At 43.4% G+C, this 22207-nt stretch overlaps 1 protein-coding gene across 3 annotated transcripts in view; it reads right to left on the bottom strand.

Moving 5' to 3' along the window:
* Window positions 1-5194, bottom strand: part of LOC134842887 (uncharacterized) — a 28410-nt gene extending 23216 nt beyond the window's left edge. For all 3 annotated transcript variants that reach the window (XM_063859395.1, XM_063859396.1, XM_063859397.1), the window contains exons 1-3: window positions 5072-5194; window positions 4836-4957; window positions 27-140 (exon numbers count right to left, since the gene is read on the bottom strand). In XM_063859395.1, the coding sequence (XP_063715465.1) occupies window positions 27-140; window positions 4836-4957; window positions 5072-5183 (348 nt within the window). In that variant the 5' untranslated portion in view covers window positions 5184-5194. The remainder of the gene's footprint in view (window positions 1-26; window positions 141-4835; window positions 4958-5071) is intronic.
* Between the last annotated feature and the right edge of the window lie 17013 nt (window positions 5195-22207).

Raw genomic sequence — 22207 nt, 5'->3', positions numbered from 1 at the left:
GAGAATTAAGTGCAGTGGTAACTAACTTTGGCGGATAGTTTGGCAGCTTTCTTGGAGTAGTCGAGGTGTTGATTCCGCACCTCTGTCACATTGTGCTCCTCCTCCACCACCTGCTTCAGAACACGTCTGTGCTCCACGAACTAAACGTAGTCAGTCTCAAAAAAGTGCAATAAAAAATCAACAGAACTTGTAATAACAAGGATAGCCGGTTTCTCTGCAAGTACCCCAGAATGTTCCGACCATAGTCTTAAACAACTGCAAAAAAAGGTTTTTTTTTCAAATTAAGGTCGTTTTTTCTGCGTGGTGTGATAAAAGGATGACTGAACTAACAGATAAACGAACCCTTCCGCATTTAGGTGAAAATATCACGATCCCGCATTTTAGTGTAATCATTGTTTGTAAATCACCGACTTAACAATAGCGTGAAAACAAGTTGACTCGAATTGAAGATTACAACAAAATTTACACAAACGCTAGCCATAACTAAGGTAGCCCCTTGCCCTCCCCCCGTAGAAACAGGTACTGAGCAAAAGAGGTACGGAGTACATCCCACCCGAGATTTAAGAATCGCAGCTTTTAAAAACTATGGTCCGAACATTCTGGGGTACTTGCAGAGTAACCGGCTATCCTTGTTATTTCAAGTTATCTGTTGATTTTTATTGCACTTTTTTGAGATTGCCTTCTGCAGAAGACAAGGAATAACAATCCCAAATGCCGTACCCTACTACCCCTCAACCATCTAGCCTTGTCAAAGGATACGGGGTGTGATAAAGACTTTTAAAAAATTAGATATATTCGACAGCCATAGTAAAAGAAACAAATTAGACAACAGTTTTTGTAGAACAAACACAGGAGAAAAAATATAAAAATAGCGCTAAAAAACTCCCAAAAACTGACTTTACTCGAGTGAAAATAAATGTTTCATGGCTTACATCGAGCATAAATAAGCTATTCTAAGCATGCTCACTCGCTTTACTTGCTCAAAATTAGACTTAAATTCACACATTTTAAACCTGTTTTTCACGATACTAGATTAGCTGTTAGAAAAATTCATAATTTCGTTCAAACTTTCCGACCGTATTCATTATAAAAAACAAAAAAAATTTTTTTTTGTTTATTTTTCTCAAATAAGAGTCGGTTTTACTGCGTGGTGCGATTTGAGAGCTATACAAACGCATGGGAATTTATTGAATTAGACATTATGAACATTAGTCTTCCAAAAAAAAAAGAATTAAAAAAAGTTTTACATTTTTTGTTTTTAAAAATTTGTTCCAAATAGAATGCCAAGGAAGCACTAAATTAGACATCCAAACGAATTAAGACATAATCGACAAAGTTCGTCTTCAAAAAAAGAATAAATAATTTTTGTTTGTCAAAGGAAGCACTAAATTAAGTGCCTATTAAAATGAAACTTTTTTCGCTTAAAAGTTGTAATAAACGTAAGCCTTCATATAACAATCGTTACTCGATCGTTTTGCTCGCTCAAAATTGAACTAAAAATCAAGTAATTTGAACCAGCTTTTCTTGAAATTTGACCACTTTTTGAAAATTTTGTAATGTCGTTTGAATCACGGCTGAAATGTATATATTTGGTATATTCCTCGACCCATTCAAATGATTGTTTGTGGTAACTGATTTTGCGTGGAAAACAAAAAAAAACGAAAAACACCCAAATGAAAAGCTCCTCCGCATTTTCAAGGTTCGGAATAGTAACTAAATAACAACTGACTACAAAAGCTTCCTTCATTTTCAATGATAGGAACAATACTACATTGGCACCACTTAGGACACAAACTTAAGTCTTAAACCAAAAAGTTGTTGTTAATTTTCTGTCGAAAATCAATACGATAATGTAGAGCTTAAGCAGATATTCGCACTACTTTTGATAGCTTTGACATAATATGGTAAGTTCGCCGATAGAAAATGAGAAAAAGGAAAACAGGTCAGGAAAAACAATTGCCAGCGTTCACAACAGAGGCAAATAGAAAATGAAACGGAACTAACAAAGGAAAATAACATTTAAAACAGAGGCGAAGCAGAGCTTCGCATCGCTGGCGATAAAACACAAAAATCGACACAGAGACGAAACTGAGCTTCGCACCACTCGCGATACATTTGTACAATGCAATTGAATGTGAACTTAGCATCGAAAAAAAAATTACCGAGCAGTAATGTGACGTCCCTGCATGACGACATGCTTTTGATATTCGCCATTTTGATAAAAAAAAACGATTGAGTAATGAAACATTCAACTGGAGCTCAGATTTATATTTAGTGAACTATGTAAACATTGATAATTAACTCTACCATCCATTAAATTATTTATATATATTTATAAAACAACTGGTCAAAATAGAGAAAAAAAACATTCCAATCATGCCCTGACTTGCTATGAACGATGAGATAGAATCTAATTGTTTCGAAACATATCAAAACAATAATAAACACTGATAGCCGGCAATGCTAATTAATAACTAGCAGCTCGATAACAACCTACCACTAGAAAAAATAAAAAACAGGAAAGACTGTTTAAGACAGGGTGACAGCGTCGAAGAATCGATTTCTGGATTCAAAACAAGTCGACGGCAAATGAAGATTACAACGCTTGAGAGCAGGCCTTGACCACAAACACGTGCTGAACTGAACGGATCATTACAACCTGTTTCACACAGCAAGGTTCAGATGTGAATAGCAGAGCAACAATCATTGATCAGCTGAGACAGACCAGGGAGAAAGAAGACCTGTTCGACGAACTCCTGTTCTCGTTAACTGATCAAAGTAGAGAGAAATAAAATATTCCAATCATACTCTAACTTTCTCTGAACGACGAGCTAGAATCTAGAGGAATAGGTCTGACTTAAGCATGACTCAGGCGTCCCTAACTGCAAGACATGCCTAATCCGTGGAAACATAACAAAAATAAACACTGATAGCCAGTATGCTAAGTAATAACATAGCAGCTCGATAGCAACCTACCGCTATTCTTCGCCCTCAACGCTTCGTCTTCAACTTACACGCACACACACATACACGAAACTTTCATTTCTCGTCAAATGAACCAATATGAGGCCACTAAGCCAATAAAATAAAGTCCGCAACTAATGAAAAATGATTAATTCCCCCTCAGCCTCAAAACACACAGACACGGACACTTTTTTCCGCTGATCGAAAGACGCAATATTAGGCCATTAAGCCAATATAATATAGCCGAATCCAATTTAGGCGAAGAGAAAAAAAATGCCGAAAAAAACTGTCGTCTTGAAAAACTTCAACTATAATTTTTATTAAGATTTTAGCAAAAAGTGCAATTCAGATGTGAGCCGATAAAATATAAGTCATAAATAAGTCATTTAGATAAAAATATAAAACATTTGGACAGAAAAAAAACAACGAAAAAAAAAGAAAACATTCAAGTCAAGAAATTACAAACAGCAGAAGTAAATCAAAACACTTAGAGAAAAATTGCGCATAACAAGAAAACCCAATTCTATTATGTGGCAACTAGACCGACAAAACATAAGCAGACGGCCGACAATTTTTGTTAAATGGAATATTTGCCATTTTAAAAAAAAACAGGTCCCGCTGAGATTCAAACCCCAAGGCGAATTTGATACCTCCAGGCTAAGTGGGCTGGGAACGCTAAGAATTTGAAGAGGGCCAGGAACGCTCAGAAGGTACCTCTAGAGATGAGTCCAGACATCCAAACAAGAAATATAGGAAAACATGCCAAGCAAGTCATTTAAGTTTAAAATTAGCAACGGAACAAAACTGACGAAGCGGAAACAAAGCCGACACCAGTTGAAGCAAAAAACAAATGTTTATAAAAAATTTCAATTCCCCTAAAAACACAATGAACACCACTTGCAACTATAATGAACATAGCCAACTGACCGTTGGAAAAGACAAAGAACGCAAAAAAACTGACTAGTATTCTGAAAAATCTCAACCTTCAAAATTCGAAGAACAAGATAGATGGCCTTAAACCTTTTTGAATTTCTAGAACAATTTCTTATTAGTATTTTTTTGATTAAGCTAACCGAATTTGAGAAAAATGGATCATTGGGGAAGTTTTTATTCCGCTGGGAAATATGATAATTTAATTCCATTTTCAATATAAGAAGTCGATGACGTTTTCGTGATTTTTACATTCGATAGTGGAGTTTGCCTTCACTGTCAGAAGTCTGGATCCCGATTCCTAGACACTTGCTCTTGTAAGTTTAGAAAAACGAGATTCAAGGATTTTCAAACAATGAAACGATCGAAAGTTTTTGAAATTTTGAAGGAGCATCTATTTCGTCAAACTACACATTAACTACACGTGAAACTACAATTTTCATTATCTTGTTTTTCACATTGATGAGAAAGAAAGTAGTAGTTCGTCAAAACCACTGCATAAGGTTCCGAAATATTTCAGAAAAAAAATAACCAAAACTGGAAAAATTAGCGAATTACCAATCTCGAACGGACTACTGGAACACCCGTTAATTGCTTCCGCACACTGTTAAAGTAAAAATTACTTAGCAATGGCTGTGATATAAGGGATAAAACATAAAACACATGCAGTAAAATAAAATTTGAATAGCCGGCAAATACTGAATGTGATCAGAAAAATTTCATAAATTTTTGCGAGACATTGGAAAAAGCAAACGTGAATAAAACAAACGCGTTTGTGCTTGTGTAAAGAAAAACTGCTATAAAAATTATTGATTGAGATTAATTAATAACCTTAAAAGTTTATTCAACCACTTTAATCCGTTGATTTAAACACTTTTATCCTAAGAAAAATGGAACTAATCGAGCATTGCTTGTTCGTTGTATTTCGAGGCGATTATTACCTTTTTCATATAACCTTGAAGAAGTTTCACAACCAGAATTTCTAATTCAGCAAATCGCATCACTATGTCACGGAGAGCTGCATTGGCCTCGCTGGAAGCCCACATCCACAGAGAGATCGAATCTGTAAAATCACTTAATTGTTCCCCGCAGTTTAACTAAGGCTTTTCAATTCAAACTATGGAAATTTAAACGCTGTCGAGTTCTAAGTTCTACGGGTAAATAGGCATATACTCACTTTGTGTTTTTGATGACAAAACCTGCTTATAAGCTTCATAGATGTGTTTCTGATCCAAGAGCACACAGTTCAGAATACTTGAACCAAGGGCAGGCGATGACATAATGTTCATATTAGTAACTGAAAGCTTTAGGCTCTGTGGATGAATCACTATCAGGTTGAGATTACAAAGGTATGAAATAATCCCTACGTCGCATACTCCGAAGTCCTCTAACTTGGAGTGAACAACAAACTTACCAGAAATAGAAAAACTGTAGTAGAAGTAGTAGAATAGGCTTCAGAGCATTAGCTCTAGGGAATTTCACCCCTTTTACAGTCCATGTTGTGACATTCGACCAGAATGGCCAAAATGCAATTTATGCAGGATTCGAATTTTGAGCAGTAAGCCTTCCGAGTTGATGATTTCGAAGGATTAGCGACGTTATTGGAACGTTTAGCCAAACGGTGAGGGCTAGAATATTCTAGTATTTTAAATTTTCAAAAATTCGAATGATGACGTCACATTTCTGAGAAATGCTGAAACGGCCATTTTAACAAAAAGCGAGTGAAAAACAGAACAACTTTTATCTGCGATTGCGAACAGAACGAAAATCGAGATTGAAGAAAAACGACAACGAACTACAATAGCAGAGAACGTTCCAAGTTGCAACTATTGTGCTGCTACAATAGTTGCAAGGCCGTTGCCAACAACGGTGAAGGGTGAGAACCAGCCTTCCGGATTGGCGTGAAATTGAACTTAAGGAGCTTGATTCACTGGATTCAAGAATCCGGAAGGGTTTCGGGACTGGAACTTTTAGCCTTTTATATAAACTTTTAGCTTCTTGTCATGTCCTGAATTGAATTTAATTAACAACTGGATTCATTTTGATAAGGATGAGAAGCTAGGAGTTGGGGGAAAGGGTTGATCCATCTTCGATGGAGATGATGGTTTTTATCTACTGAACAAAAACAATAGTAATATAATAAGTAGTAGCCCTGTTTTTAGGAGTGACCTCGTGGTCTGGGGATACTGAGACCCAGCCATGAGCTCACTATTTTTGCATGTAATTCAGTTAATTTGAGCGTTCTGGTCGAAGCCGGAGAACAGTAACGTTTTTGTCGACCCGATGTAAGAAAGACCACCGAAAAGTACTGGCTTGGTAGAGACGGTGAAAAACATGCAAAGCTCTGTTTAGACGCTGGCCAGTCGTCTTAAGACTTAGTTTTGTTATCCGTCGATATGTATCTTCCGGGCGAATGTTACATGTATGTTTTTATGGCGCTCCTGGGTGTTATTCTTTTTTAACATCATGACCGGCAGAACCGTTAACGAGCACTCCGCGCCGAGCGGACGCTCACATTAACGCCCTTAATAGGCCTAAACCGCCGGGGCGGAAGGGTAGTTCGGAACGCGGAGGCCTTCCGAACTGCCGTGAATAGTTTTTTAACCTAGTTAAGACCGAAAATTCACGAACCAGGAAGGGTGGGGGGATCGGCCGTCCCCTCGTCCCCTGAGTGGTTGGTGACCAAAAACACTTAAAGATATAAGTAAAACCAAACAAAAAGTAGTATAGTACCCAAGAAAAACAAAAAACATAAAAAATAACCGAAAAAACCAAAAACAGTAAAAAAGTAAAAAATCAGTAGAAATCATCCCCCCAGACAAGATGTGATTCAACCCCCCCGTTTGTTGTTGATAGATATATTGTTGTTACAGGCATTTATATCAGTCAGGATCGTTACGATCAATTTTGAGGCCCGTTTGTGAGGCTTGTACTGTAGGGTTATTTGAGCATTTAAGCACGTTAATGATAAATTGCGCTCAGTCCGGAGGGGTCAGCTGATTTGCGCTCAATTCGGAAGGGTCTTGGGTGAAGACCGATCCGGCAAGCAGTACAAGGAGCAACAAGAAGGGGCTCAACGACAACAACAATCGACTGTTGGGTATCGTTAACCAGTTTTGTATCCCTTTTGGTACAAAAAGTAAGATAGTAATCTGTGGGGGGCTCGACAGTGCTGCACTGTAGTGACCCTTCACCGAACTGCGAATATCCGAGTTAAGCACCTTAATTCGGATAATAAACAAACCCGGAGGGGTATAGTATTACTAATATTATTATTTATATAGACTATATTAATAGTCTTATATCGTTTTTCAGTGAAAAACAACGAAAACAGACCGGTTTTTAGGGTCAAAATAGCGATATTTTGATCCCCCCACAAGTCGCGATTTTTGAGATATCGATATTTTTTGAAACGGAAAAAAGCGCTAAGTTAGTGTGTTACATCGTAAGTGCACTACTGTAATAAGTAGAACCGGTTAACTTTAGTTCGGAAGTGGTTGGAACTAGTTTGGTACCAAAAACCAAATTTTCCCATTTTTTGATAGTAAGAAGCACTATAAAATCAGAAAATTTTTTGAAATCTTTGAGTTAGGACAGTAAAAATAGTTGTTCGGACAACGTCCACTAGTGAATCTACGAGTTTTAAAACCCGCTACCCGAAAGCCTTCCGGGTTGCAGAGAAATCGAACATAACGTGTTTGATTTGGTGGATTCATCAATCCGGAGGGGTCCAGGTAGCATAGTTTTTCGCAAATTTTTTCTACAAAAGCGTTTTAGATCGGGTCTTTTGCGTTGAACTAGAAGAGTATAGGCCTTGTGAGCTCAGATCAATAATTTTTAGGTCGAAAGGACCAGATTTGCGGAAAAAGTTAGGCGGAACCTATAAGAGAAAAATTTTTTTGAGTTTGGAAAAAAGACGTTTTGGTTAATAACTTTGGAACTACTGAGCATATCGAGTTGATCTTGGTACCATTAGATCAGAAATTAGCTGAACTTACTAGTAGGAAAGAGAATTACTCAAAAAAGCGAGCGAGAAAATTTTTTGAGATTGTTTTTAGCAAATTACACAAATCCGGAGGGGTACACCCTTCACGTTTTATAAATTTTTCTGAAAAACCCTTATACCTCTACCAAAAGTTGATAGCGATTGATCTAAGTAACTTAAGACAGTTCTAGACAAAAAGGGAGGGCTGAAGGCACAAGACAACCATAATAGAGTCGAAATTAGGCAAGTGATAAGACCCTTCACCGTTAGTGTGAATTGTCAAATAAGTGCCTTAACTTCAATCCGGAGGGGTCTAGGAAAGGACCCTATACCCTTCCCAGTTAATTCAAACAGCATAAAAGCAACGCAGAACGTATCCGGAGGGGTATAAGCTGAAATTAAGAAAACTACAAAAAGCTACTTTGACAGAGCTAAGGGCTCCCAATCCGGAGGGGTCGAAATTTTTCAAAGTCAGAGGGGTCCGAATCCGGAGGGGTCTACTTTCCACAAAACCGGAGGGGTCCGAATCCGGAGGGGTCTTATAGTTGCTAATTCCGAGGGGTCCCAATCCGGAGGGGTCTATATTCTGACAGTCCGGAAGGGTCCTATTTGTGCCAATCCGGAGGGGTATCATTTTATTAAGGACTTAGGTGAACGAAAGAAAAACTAAAAAGCGAGAGGTATTAGGTTATTAATACACAGGCTAGGTATCAGTGACTGCACTGGTAACTTGCCTCTCAAAAAGAACCAGACTAATACAAAACAGGTCCGAACTCGGATATTCGCGACACTAAGTCTAAATTAAAAAGAGCGTGACTCATTGGTGTGGATTGAAACATAATACGTTTTTGGGAAAAGTGACTGCCCTGAGGATTTTAGTAGGTCTAGCTCGGGCAGTCCGAAGGCAGATAGGTAACACAGTACTCGGTGGGTGCAATAGACGCCCACTTGAGAAAATTACTGCCTTCAAAGTTTTGTCTGTTTGGTGCAGCACCAAGCAGGGAAAGCTTTTTCTTTAAAAGACAGGTTCGACTATTGTACTGCGACCGACTAAGAGTACAAGACACATACGTTTTTTATATATACATTCATATTGTGTCAATATATATTTTTTGTTTTTGATTTTAAATCAACCTAAACTGTGCTTGATTGGGTAGTGACTACACTATCTTTTAAATTGACTGATAACATCATATTGTGCTAGTTTCCAGATCTTTGGACCGATAATCGGCTAGTGTGAATAAATTTTATACAAACTGTACTCCGACAACATACAGGGATTCGTGGTCACTATTTAATAGAATCTGGTGAAATTTATTGTGTTGTGTCATTATTATTGTTAATAAAACTATAAGGTCTCTAGCAATTGAGTCAAGAGTAGGCATAGGAAAGTGACAAATAAAGAATGAGTTTAGACAAGTCAAGGATACCAAAACGAGGTAATAGCTCTAGGAAATTCATACCTGAAAAGCAAAGAAAAACGATGACCGATCCTTTTGTGGATTGGATCAAGCGAACCCGGTCCGATAAAGAGGGGACGGTTTCAGGCAGAAGGGTTGAAACGAGAAGTCAAAAGACCTCAGAAGAGCGAAGAGAACTGTTAGAAGTGGAGGTCAATACGGACCATACCATGAACGTCAACCAGGGAGTAAATGGACTGGAAGGGAGAGGCAGAAGGCTGGCGAGTGAATCTACTCCGGTAGAACAAGGCCATGATTTTGCCACTTCCACCGGGACGTTGGATCGAGAGGAGATGTCGGAACTGTCCGACATCTCAACTGAAGTAACGGTAACTAGAAGATCTCCGACAGACAACACTATGATGGCAAGCGGAACTGGAAAACAAACAACCTCATCATCGTTCTCAGAAAGAATGAAGAACACCTTCGGAAACATCTTTCCATTCAGCATGGGAGGAGGAGCAGGAAACGATGGTGAGTCCCAGGAGGAAGAGGATGAAGAGGAGCAAGGGGACTTTGAATCTCAGGTCAGCCTCAACAGTTCGATCCAGGAGAACGAAGCATACGTCGGAAGAGAGACGGGAACCATGGACAAATTTGGTGTAGTGACAACGATAAGCAAAGAGGCAAACACACCAGGCCAGTCAAAAGACTTCGCGATTAGGACAAGTTCAGAGCCACAAACTGGAGAGAGTAGAACCAGAGGGCTAGGCAACGCGTTAGCGGATCCTGAAATAGATAATGAAAAGACGTCAAGACAGAGAGTCAAGGCCCGGATCTCGACCAGCACGAAGCTACCTGGGACCGACAGAGTTACACCACCATTAGTGACGCCACTCATGGATAACGGGGCAGCACTAGAGGAAGCCTTAAACAACATAGTGGGCAGTTTAGGAGAACAAAATGAACAGATGTCGATAAGGATGAGTGAACTGGAAAGAGCAGTTCACATTGAAAGAGAAAGTCTGCGGGAAGAAATAAACCGCAACAGACAAGAAGTAGGCAGAAGCGAAAAACGCTTGAAAGAAAGAACGGACGAACATATGACGAGGTTCTTGTCGCGAATGACAAGAGAGGCGGAACAGAGGGAGTTACGCTTAAGAGCCGACATGGAGAAGTTAAGAATTCAGCAAGAGCAGTCTCTTGGGTCTCTTGACACAAAGATAGACGCGATGATGGAGAGGCGAACGCAGGCTATCATGGATAGGTTGGACGGGCTACTAAGCAGCAAGAGTGGACCAAAAGAAGGAGAGCCGAACTCGGGAGGTCCCAGCAGGGAACCGAGGGTGAACTTCAATGAAAGGAGGAAGACATATGGATCCACTAGAGGCAGGGGCAGTTCATCAGGCTATGCCACAAGGAGTAATACAGCATGGGGCCCGAACAGTAGAGCGAGTTCAACGGGGAACAGACAAACCTCGAACGAACGACCAACGCAAAGCACACATGCGACTGGGAGAAGCGATTCTGGCAACATGGGGCATACAAGCCCGAGGAGGAGTCACATGGGCCAAGCGGGAAACGCTCATGGTGATTCGGATTGCAGGGATGCACCGCACACAGAGCCTTCGACAAGGTGTGAGGACACTCAAGCGGGACACTCAAGGGATGCTACGGCAATGGCCACAGCATTTGAACCCCTGAACAGGTCTTTGGAGACATTCGTGACGCGGTTATCTAGAACCAATGAACGCAGTGAAAAGTCCAGAAGAGTCTTTAAGAAGCCAAGATGCTACAAGGACGAATCTGATGGCTGTATTGATACCTGGATAGAGGTAATGAAGCTGCATTTCGAGGAAGAGGACTTGTCGGAGAGACAGGAATGCAGCGCGCTCACCAGCAACTTAGAAGGGACAGCCCTGAACTGTGTCATGGCTAAGAAACAGTATCAACGTGACACTGCTGAGAAAATCTTCGAAATCTTGTTAAACCGTTTCGGATCAGGGGTGCAGGGGCACCAGGCGATGATGCGCTTCGAGAAACGGAGGCAACGAGAAGATGAAACAATAGACAAGTTTCTCGATGATTTGGAAATGCTGAGAAGACGCAGCCAACCGGATGAGTCAAACCGAAGGATGAACCTGGCCGTAGCCTCAAAATTCATCGATGGCGTGAAAAATGATGAACTTCGTACGATGCTAGCAACGCATTACACACCACTATCAACTAATGCGCCAACACCGGAGGAGTTGAGGCTCAAGTCAAAAGAATATCTTTTGTTGAAACCTCCTTCGAGATCTGGATATTATAAGAACAATTATGGCAAGTTTAACAACGGACCAGCAAACCAAGTGAACAACTGGTACAAACCGAGGGATGATATGGACAAGAGACGTTCTTGTGCTAATTGCAGTTCAACAGACCATCATGTGTCAGCATGTCCAGCTTACAAACAAGGCATGAAAGCAATAGGCTTTAGCCTCGAGGACGAAGATGCGTCAGAGTTGGATCATGAGGATTTCATGAGAGGAGTAATTGCGAAATTTGGCCCGAGGTGTTTCTTTTGTAACTTGGAAGGTCATTTTAAAACAGATTGTCCGCAATTCTGGGATGCAGTGGCAGACATCAAGCATCCAAGGCATGAAGAAGCTTTGTCAGGAGTGAAAGCAAGCAAGGCTCGACTTTTGAGCGAAGCAGAGGCACGCAGGAAGGACAAACCTCAAGAGCTGGCGGCAAAGAAAATGCAAGCAGTAACAGAAGAGGCACGTGAACCGGAACCAGCAACTGCGGCCGATGACTTCAAGATCGATTATAAGGCAGCCGCAAAGGATGCTTTAAATAGAGTACAGCAGGAATTGGTGACGAAAGAGATCGAACAAAAAGTGAAACTTGAACTGGAAAATGAAAAGCTTCAGGAGCAACTGAATACCTTCGAGGCAACGGAGTTCGAAGAGACGAAAACACCAAGCAGTTTAGATATGAAACTTAAAGTGATCTCCGGTAAGAGGTTCGGCATGGCGCCGCAGGGAAAGAAGATACAGTCGATAATCTCAGTGGCTGGACACCAGGTAATAAGAAATTTGAGTGAACCATCAGAGTTCACTTTAATGCATTTGGACACATATGCAGATTATCTGAGGCAGGTGGAGCCACGCACTGAGTCGAGAGCTGTGCGAGCACTACTAACGACGGGTGGCCCTCGCATGAAGAAACTTCATGGACGCTACTTGGAGGTCTATGGGCCGTATCAAATAATGCTGAACGTGGATGGAATCAGCATCTACACCAGGACTTACATAACAACAGATGATGACCAAATGGGGCAGATCTATTTGGGTGAAGAGGAACTCAAAGTCCGCAGGATAGGCCATGACGCCATGATGGAACAAGACGCGGTACATATTGGATATGAAGCAGATGTGACAGCACACCTGCTTGACACCAACGGAACAAAAATCGGAGTCACAGGGCTTCTGGACACAGGCGCGGTGGTGAGTGTGATGCCGATAAAAACCTGGGAGAGAATGGGCTTCACGCGGGAAGATCTGATTCCTACGAATCTCCGACTAGCCGCTGCAAATCGAGGAGCTATCTACGTAGCCGGAAGAACACCGGTGACGGTCCTTCACATGGGAGGACGGAACCTTTGGATGAGCTTCCTGGTGGTAGAGAATCTGGACGACGCCGACCAATTCATCTTGGGCAGAGATTTTGTCAGGAATTTTGATGTGATGATTGACTTGAACAACGGTCTAATACGGATTAGAAACCCGGACCGAAAGTATGTTAAGAGACCAATTAATAGGATAATAACAGATGAAAATAAGGTACCAGTTTTTTTGGACAGAAAAGTAAAGTTACAACCAGGACAAGCTGTAGTAGCAATTTTTAGAATGAGAAATTTAAATTCGTTAAGTGATAGCAAACAGGTTTGCTTAGTACCGAATCCAAATAGTCAGAGTTCGGTGATTTTAGGCCGGAGCTTCTCGGTAACGCGAAACGGACTGTGTGTCAGTGTGTTGTTGAACACACTGGACACCACGGTTTCAATCCAGCGTGGAAAGAAGCTTGGTTACGCATTGCCGATGAGGACCGACTATGAAGAGACACAAAACTTGAAGAAATATAGTGTGAAAGACTGTCCTTATCATGCCAATAAAGATAAAATTTTAAAGAGGATTGATGAATTAAAATCTATTCGTAAATTGTTTTCAATGAAATCCGAAACGGACGACGGCTTATCAAGCTGCTCGAATTTTCCGGAACGCCCCTCGTCAAATGAATTAGAATCTGACAAACCGGTTTTGCCAGAGATAGAACATTTAAAAGGGAAAATAGGTGAGGGAGATTTCGAAAAATTGCGGGACCTCCTAAATCGGAACGCTGATGTATTTTCAAAACATAAGGCGGATATCGGTTGCTGTAATTTCGTCGAACACGAAATCGAACTAGAAGAAGGCGCCGTCCCCCATAGGGAAGGCGCAAGGCGAATGACGCCACATAAATCGGAAGCGTGCCGAGCGGAAATAGAAATGTTGCTTGAATACGACATGATAGAACCCTCGAAATCGCCGTGGGCTTGCGGGGTAGTCATGGCGAAAAAGAAAGGGGGGCAGCTTAGATTTTGTTGCGACTTTCGTTACTTGAACGCGGTAACGATTAAAGATGCGTACCCGATACCGCGAATAGACGAGAGCCTCTCTAAGCTTGGTGATGCAAAGTTCTTCACCACATTGGACTTGGGTTCTGCCTTCTGGCAGGTTCCTTTGCGGGAAAAGGATAGGGAAAAAACCGGTTTCGCGTGCGAATTGGGGTTGTACCAGTGGAAGAGGATGCCCTTCGGCTTATGCAATGCAACAGCAACTTTTCAAAGGCTGATGGCTCAGGCTTTGACAGGAGTGACCAAAAAGTACGGGAATCTCTTGATGTGCTACGTGGATGACGTAGTCATAGCGACACCGACCCTGGAGGATCACATTGATCGGCTCGATGAGGTCTTCGGATGTATGAAAAGAGCAGGCTTGAAATGCAAACCATCAAAATGTGAAATCCTGAGGGATTCGATCAAGTACCTGGGAAGAATGGTGGACAGGCATGGTGTGAGGCCAGATCCGGAAGCAGTAGAGGCTGTGCTGACATGGAAGGCTCCGAGGATGGACACACAGCTAATGAGCTTCCTGGGGTTTGCCAATTATTACCGTGAATTTATCAAAGGATATGCAGACAAAGTGTATCCGATGCAGAAGCTGATGCGCAACAAAGGGAAAAAGTTCGAATGGAACGATGAGGCACAGGTTGCTTTCGAGAACATAAAGCGGGAACTGTGCGAAGCGCCAGTGCTGGGCATGCCAACAGAAAAGGGCATGTATGTTCTCGACACAGACGCATCGGTGGTGGCCATCTCAGGAATCTTGCATCAAGAGCAAGAATGGAACGGAAGAACAGTTCTCCGTCCCATTGCATACGGCAGCAAAGTCTTGAGTGACACAGAGATGAAATATGGCGCACCGAAAGCAGAAATGTTTGCAGTAGTCACCTTCGTGGAGAAGTACCGTGCATACTTGGGGAGCGCGCCCTTCAAGTTACGCGTGGAAAACAGAGCGTTATCCTGGTTGAAAACCTACTCGATGGATCAGAGTTATATTGGTAGATGGATAGTAAGATTGGATGGCTACCATATGATAATCGAGCATAGGATGCGCGATAAACACCAGAATGCCGATAGCCTCAGCAAGAAAACTGAGTTCTATGAAAGGTTGGAGCAGAAGCAAGCCAGTCAGGCGGAAATAAAGGAGGGATTCTCGTTTCTAGATAAAGAAACTTATGAAGCGCTTCCCTTAACGAGATGGTTGGATAAGTCTGGACATCCAATTCCAGGACATCCGGAGTTACCTGTAGAGAAAGCAGCCGAGATAAAGATCCTGTCAAAGGAGGACCCGATCCCGTTGGATTTGCTGCTGCGCTCGAACCTGGTCCAGCAAGAACTCTCTCGCATGAATATAAACAGCCTCTCATTACTGGATAAAACGGTGCAAGTCACACCACAAGTGATGCGGATGCTGGGTGGATTGTTAGAAAGAGAAGTGACCAGAGATGACCCCAGTGGACGGCAGCAGTGGCATCGCTAACAGTCAGGGAGAAAGTAAAGATCATGCCGTCCAGACGACAACACGAAGAGAACGAGAGGGATTGTAGGACAATAGTTCAGCAACTAGTATCCTCAATACCCCAAGAGATTTTAACCAGTACTTCTTACGGACAGAAAGAACAGGAGAGCGGCAAGCAAAAGAAAACTGTCACCTTTATGGACCGGGAGAAAGAGGGTGAAGTTGTAAAACAAAATCGGCTGCAAGACTATTTGTCCGGGGAGAAGGATAAAGAGAAAGATCAAAGATCACAAGATCAACACCCGGGACAAGAAAATTTGTCCGGGGAGTCCGATATAGACGAGAAAATTCCTGATGAGAAACAGGACCTAGAGAACAAGGTTTTGTCCGGGGAGTTCAGATGGATGCGAAGAAAGTACAGACATGACCTGGAGGAGCGTGCAGTCTCCAGCACAACACCTTCGTCGGATGATAATTCAGAAAGCTCAAGAATGAACACCTATTCAGACAGGGATTCGACCTCGGGATCAGAACTGTCAGAACTGGCGATACACACGCTACTAGTGGAAACTCGGGCGAGAGACCTGGACAGAGAGGTGTACCAGGATCCGGACAGCGATCGCTACCTGATACCGAGCGAAAGAGTTTTTGACAACGCAGCGGATGACTTGGAGACAATAGCGGTATCGAAACGCTCGATAAGCCTATTGCCGCAGAAAGCGGTAATCAGGACTGATCTTCTGCCGCTTGAACAAGAAACACAACCGTTGGCGAAGATTTGGTGCGTTAAGATGGAAGAAGACACACATCAACCCAACGAGCTGAATAGTCACATGAGGGTCATGAAGACATACTTGAAGGCGAGATACAGACTCTCGGACCTTCTGAGGGCGCAGAGAAATGATCGCATGACAAGCAACCTGAAAAGGTGGATCGAGAATGGTTCTCCGGATAAAGGGGACCTAGAGGAAGATAGTTATCGCATCCTGAGACAATACTTCATGCAGAAGGAAGGGAGGTTATATTTGAACAAGGACGGAATTGTGGCTTGCAAAAGAAGGGAGGAAGACAGAGTGCTGTACAAGTATAACGCGATAGTATTACCGCAACTCTATCAGACAGAACTATTATTCAGGTCACATGATCAAATGGGCCATCAGGGGATCGACAAAGTATATCAGAGGATCCTGAAGCGCTTTGAGTGGCCTGGGATGAAAAAGGCATGCGAGAAATGGGTGACAGCATGTCTGTCATGCCAACAGGTCAAGGATCCTAGGAAGTTGCGATTTCCTTTACAATCGATTGAGTCGTCTGAATTCAACGAGGTGGTGCAAATAGATCACCAAAAGATATGCATGACAGACAATGGTTACAACCAGGTACTGGTAATGATAGATCATTTTACGAAGTATGCAGAGGCCGTGCCCTGCATAACTGCCTCGGCGGAAGAGACATGCGACCACCTGATTAATACATGGATAGCAAGACATGGTTGTCCAATGACGTTTCAATCGGACAATGGAACAGCTTTCGTAGGAGAGCTTACGAAAGAGCTTATGAGACGCTCACAGGTCGCTCAGGCTCACTCCACGACATACCACCCGCAGACGAATGGCTTAGTGGAAAGACAGAATAGGACGTTAGTGTCGATGCTTAGGGTATATTGTTCCAGGTACATGACCGATTGGGACAGATACCTTCCACAGGTGATGGGAGGGAGCTTATAATAGCACGCAACACTCCACCACTGGAGTCAGTCCACACATGATGCTGACGGGACACGAGAAGTCTTTACCCTTGACATTCTTCTACCCAGAGTATGAGGGAAAGAAAACATCCCCACAGGTCTACGTGAGGGATGTGATCAGACGCCAACAGGAGTTGAACGACTTGTGTAGACGAAACACTCAGCAGGCACAGGCAAGGCAGAGGAAAAGATTCGACAAGAAAGCAGCTGGTGCAAAGGCTTACTCGGTGGGAGACTACGTATGGGTATTTCAGAACGTTATACCACCGAAAGGGACAAAAAAGCTTCTGAAGAAGTGGAGGGGACCCTTCATGATTACAGAGGTGCACCAAGAGGGACGCTTTTATAGACTGAGTACTGGCCGAGCCGCCCACTACGAGAACATCAAGCCACACAATCCATCGACAGAAGACTGGTGTATACCTGCAGACATGGAAGAAGGGGATTATCTAATGATGGATCCTGCTTGTGAGGTCAATGAAAAAGGCACCAGGGAGAAGAACGATGGAAACGAAGTCGTAGAGGAAGGTACGGATACACCATTGGACCTGGATCCAAACGAACAGATCGAAGCGGACGATGAAACCTTGCCCTACGCAGAGGAAGATTGGCAGGATTCCGAACAGACAGAGGTTCCCAAGAACATGGAACCAGATCTTCCGTTCACGATGCAGACTCGTCAGAAAGACGGGACGAGACTAAGAAAGAAATACAATCCTTACGGTGACGACTTTGTAGTGGATAGGATAGATCTAAAGAAAATAGTGGAGGAAGTAGTGGGTTTAGAGGAAATAACCGTGTCACAGGACATTGACATAGTCGATGATCACAACGATGAGTGGGTTGACGACTGGTCGAAACCCGAGGTGGAGTTCGACGATGAGCAACAGCAGTCAAATGAACAAGACCTGACGAACCTGCGTGTCTTAGAGTGGCTGAACGAAATGACATCAGACCCTAAAAAGACCAGCGTTACGATTCAAGACGTTGATCGCGAAAGCGCGAAATACATTAAGACCGAACGAGATGATCCTTCCTGGGCTGCCCAGGAAGGATAACTTCTCATTCCAGCTTCTAATCTTGACTTAATACCCGGTATGCGATCGACGGGGACGCCGATGGATATTTTTGTCCGGGGAGTGGGGGTAGGACTTACCCACACTGAAAACTTGATAATAAAAAAATTGAGAATAGCAAGAGAAACAGGAAACTTAGAAGCAGAAACAGGCGAAGAACCTAAGAAACCTGACATAGGCAGGGTAGTTGAGTCATATTTTAACTTACCAAATGAATATTCAAGTAACATAGTACTAACAGATAGTGATTTCATACTCACAAACAGAACATGTGCGATAGCAATCACCGCAGACATGAGTTTTAGGACGGCGCTAGCGGCAGATTTTAAGAGGGAATACAAAAACGTGGAATTCCTTTGGAAGCAAAGACCAGGGATAGGGGGCGTAGCAGCCTTACCCCCGGCGGTGTCGCAGATACCGGGAAAGTACTTATGCTTCTTGGTAACGAGGGCGACAGAGAAGCAGCACGTGGACCCAGAAAACCTAGTCTTGTCTTTGACGAGGCTGAGGGACTTCCTTGTGGAAATGGACGTGAAGGAGCTTTCGCTTCCAGTGTACGATCCAAATAGAGGAAGACTGCATCCTCGGGAATTGTACGCGCTTGTACACGTGATATTCTCTGATACGAACATACAAGTGTATCTACATAAGAAATATTACTTAAGTATAGGCTGAGTGAGCGAGAGGGTGTTAGGCCAAAGACCAAGTTGCATGTAATATGTGATATGTGTGTTATGTTATGTTATGTTATGTTATGTGTTAGGTTATTAAGATCATGGGTAAGTAAGCGTTAGTGACCATGAACAACTAAATGACGATTTTGGGAATAGATCCAAAGTTTGGACTGTCCAATCTTAGGTCGAATTCCAAAATTTTAGAAACCAATTGATTTTAATAAATTTTGGGATAAGATAAATATCTTTTTATCTGAACTGTCTTTAAGCAAATTTTAACGATATATATTAAGGTGAAACTGACAGGTGTGACAGTCGTGATTCCTTTTCTAGATCCTGATTGATCATTTAATTGCTCACTTGAGTCAAAACTTGAAATCGAAATCAAATCAAACTTGGAAAGAACAGTATGGACAATTTCAACCTGGATGAATTGATGGACCTGGCAGAGGCATATGTAGGACCGATGGTAGATGCGATCTATCGTCGGCTGATCGAACGAGACTTCGCTCTGGAGGACCCAGAGGTGGTCATGTTGCTGACCGCCCTGATTAACATCTTGGGGCACGACAACCATGGGGACCGCCCCACGGAAGTCCTGTTGATGGCAGCATATGGAGAAAGAGGAGTACTAGACCGCCCAAACATGAAAGTGATGAGGTGGAGAAACGGGGCTCTCTCAGGGAGTGACTTGGCGAATGAGCCTGGATTGGGAAGTTCTAGGACATACCAACCAGGTGAGATGCCAATGCCCTCTAAGCCTAAACCTGGGCTGACGAGAATGCATCGGGAGATGAACAGCGAGGCGACCTCGTCTGGTTCACCACTGAGAGCAGCTGTGCCACCAAAAGGGGCGAAAGTAACACAGAAGGTTCAGACGAACCAAACCATACAAGATCTGGACGAGATGAACGATCAGCTGAGAAGTACGAAGAAGGAGTTAGACGATATGACGAAGACCATGCTGGCGATGGAGGAAGACCGGGACATGTGGAGAAAGTTGTTTGAAGACTGCAACAAAAAACAGGGTCAAGAGATCGAACGCTTAAGGCAGGAATACAAAGAGCGATCGGAACAGGCGGCGTTGACGACGTCCATTGAGAAGGTGATACCTGCAAGGGATATTCCTCGTGGGCAGTCCCCGATGGAGCTCTTGACGCCTCGAGAAATGAGTCAAACAACGGAGACACGACCTCCAATGGAGACAAATCGAGTAACAATCCCGGATCCTAGCGACACCTTGGGTGACCCCGTCGTAGAACAGACAGTGAGAAAACTGATAGAGACAGCTGGACGATTGGTCGCTAACAAGAATGCACCAGGTTCCGGGGTGACTGCACCCTATGGAACGATTGACGATACGGGCAGAGTACAACTCTCCCAGACAGTAATCAGACAAGGGATGAGTAACGTGACACCACTCATGGGGAACTCGAGAATCCCAGAGAGGAAAGTAAGGAAGATGCCAGCGAAGAAAGTGTCTCGTGTAATAGACGTGCAGAAGAATAATCAATTGAAGTATAATTTCACGGGAGTTCCGGAGACAGATCCGAGAGCCTGCTTCAATCGAGCTACCTGGAGCCCGGCTGTGAACCTGCAGCAACCACCACTCGGGACATCTCACCTGATATTGGGAGACAGCTTAGTCAGAATGCTGTCGAATTTGAGGACCTCATGGGTCACCACGGTGATGGCCTTTGGAGGCGCGACGATTGCCCAATTATATCGCATGGTGGAACTGATGAATCCAGGGAAGATACCCAATGTGATGATCTTAGTTGGGACGAATGATATCTCCAGAGGATCAGATGAGCAGGAAGCACTGTGGGAATCAATGATGGTGTGTTTGTTTACTACTCTCTGGCAGAAGTTCAGTTGCGCGGTACTGACCGTTTGCACGGTGCCAATGAACGCAAGAAGCCTGACAGCATCAGGTAGAAGGCACAACGAGGGAGTCATGAGATGGAACAACATCTTGAGAAACCTAGCAAATCGAAATGCCGGAAGAATGATCCTCATGGACATTGAACATGAATTGAGAGCCATGGATCAAGCCAGACTGACCACAGATGGCATCCACTTCGACAGTGTCGAAGGACAAGCTTGGTTGAATCGAGTCTTCCAAGAACGGTTGGATGAGCTGGAAGCAGAACTCTTTGACACAGGAGTGCTGAAGGAAGAGGGAACGGTGAGTGATACGGTGATCACCACCTTTGTGCCTCCTAACCTGGAAACACGCTTGGGTACGGTCCCAGCCGTCACAAATTACCGGCAACAAAGCTCCGGTGAACCAGGTCGAAGAACAGACGTACAAGATCGGTTGGGAGAAGCACCGATGAGGAGGACAATTCATCCTAGGAAAAGGATAGGACCTGTCAACCAACCAATCGAGGAAGTAACAGGCACATCTAGATCGGACACTAGATCGGAGACGACGAGTACCAGTCGAGAGGAGAGACCGAGCAGAGGCTCATTGATGTGGTCGCGATCCATACCGTCTCCTTGGCATATATACAAAGACGAACTAATGAAGCTGGACCTACAGAGAGTGAGCTTCATCGAAGATGCAAGGAGGATGCTGAATGGAGCGACGCTATCCGTCAGCAGATTGTACTCGATGACCGGCGTAGACTGGTTGATAGCCGCTAGCATAAATTTCAGCTCCACGACGGCCTTGAGATTTGCCGACTTGGAGGGACTGCCCTCCAACAACACAATAGGACCTGTGAATGCAGACACGTTGGAAACGACTGAGCCAGCGGATGAAGGCAGCTCGACACTGGAACCTCCGTCAGCCTTTGAGGAGATGAAACGGAATTTGCCGGAGAGCAGCTCTCCTGGCAATACAAGAAATAACGATCAGAGAATCCTCATGGAATCACCTCGGAGGAGAAGAATAGAGGCCTCAGCCAGAGTACCTTTCTTGGGAACGCTACCCGAAGAAGAATGGGAAGTACATCACCGAGACCACGAGAGTAGGACGGGATGTAAGCTGGACAGAGTGGCGTTCATGGAAGAAGTCTGGACTGTGATTCAGAGCTATGGGACCCAGTCCATTCTCAAAACAGGTCTCAATCAACCCTTGATGAGAGAAGTACTTGACAAGCTTGATGAGTGTGAAGGGAGACTGAGTGAGTTATTGATCGACTCAGCCACTGATGAGAGTGAAGCGAATTCTCCCATCAAGATGACACCGCAGGACAATGAAGGAGAGGTGGTGTACCTGTCAAGGACCAGGAGAGGAACGATGCGATCGAAAATGGTGATTGATAAAATCAATGCGATGACAATGAAGTTAGGCAGCAGAGTGATGCCGAGGAGGAT

The sequence above is a fragment of the Symsagittifera roscoffensis genome, chromosome 3, assembly GCF_963678635.1.
Source record: "Symsagittifera roscoffensis chromosome 3, txSymRosc1.1, whole genome shotgun sequence".
In the NCBI taxonomy this organism is placed as follows: domain Eukaryota; kingdom Metazoa; phylum Xenacoelomorpha; order Acoela; family Convolutidae; genus Symsagittifera; species Symsagittifera roscoffensis.
This window is presented reverse-complemented; position numbering and strand designations above follow the sequence as displayed.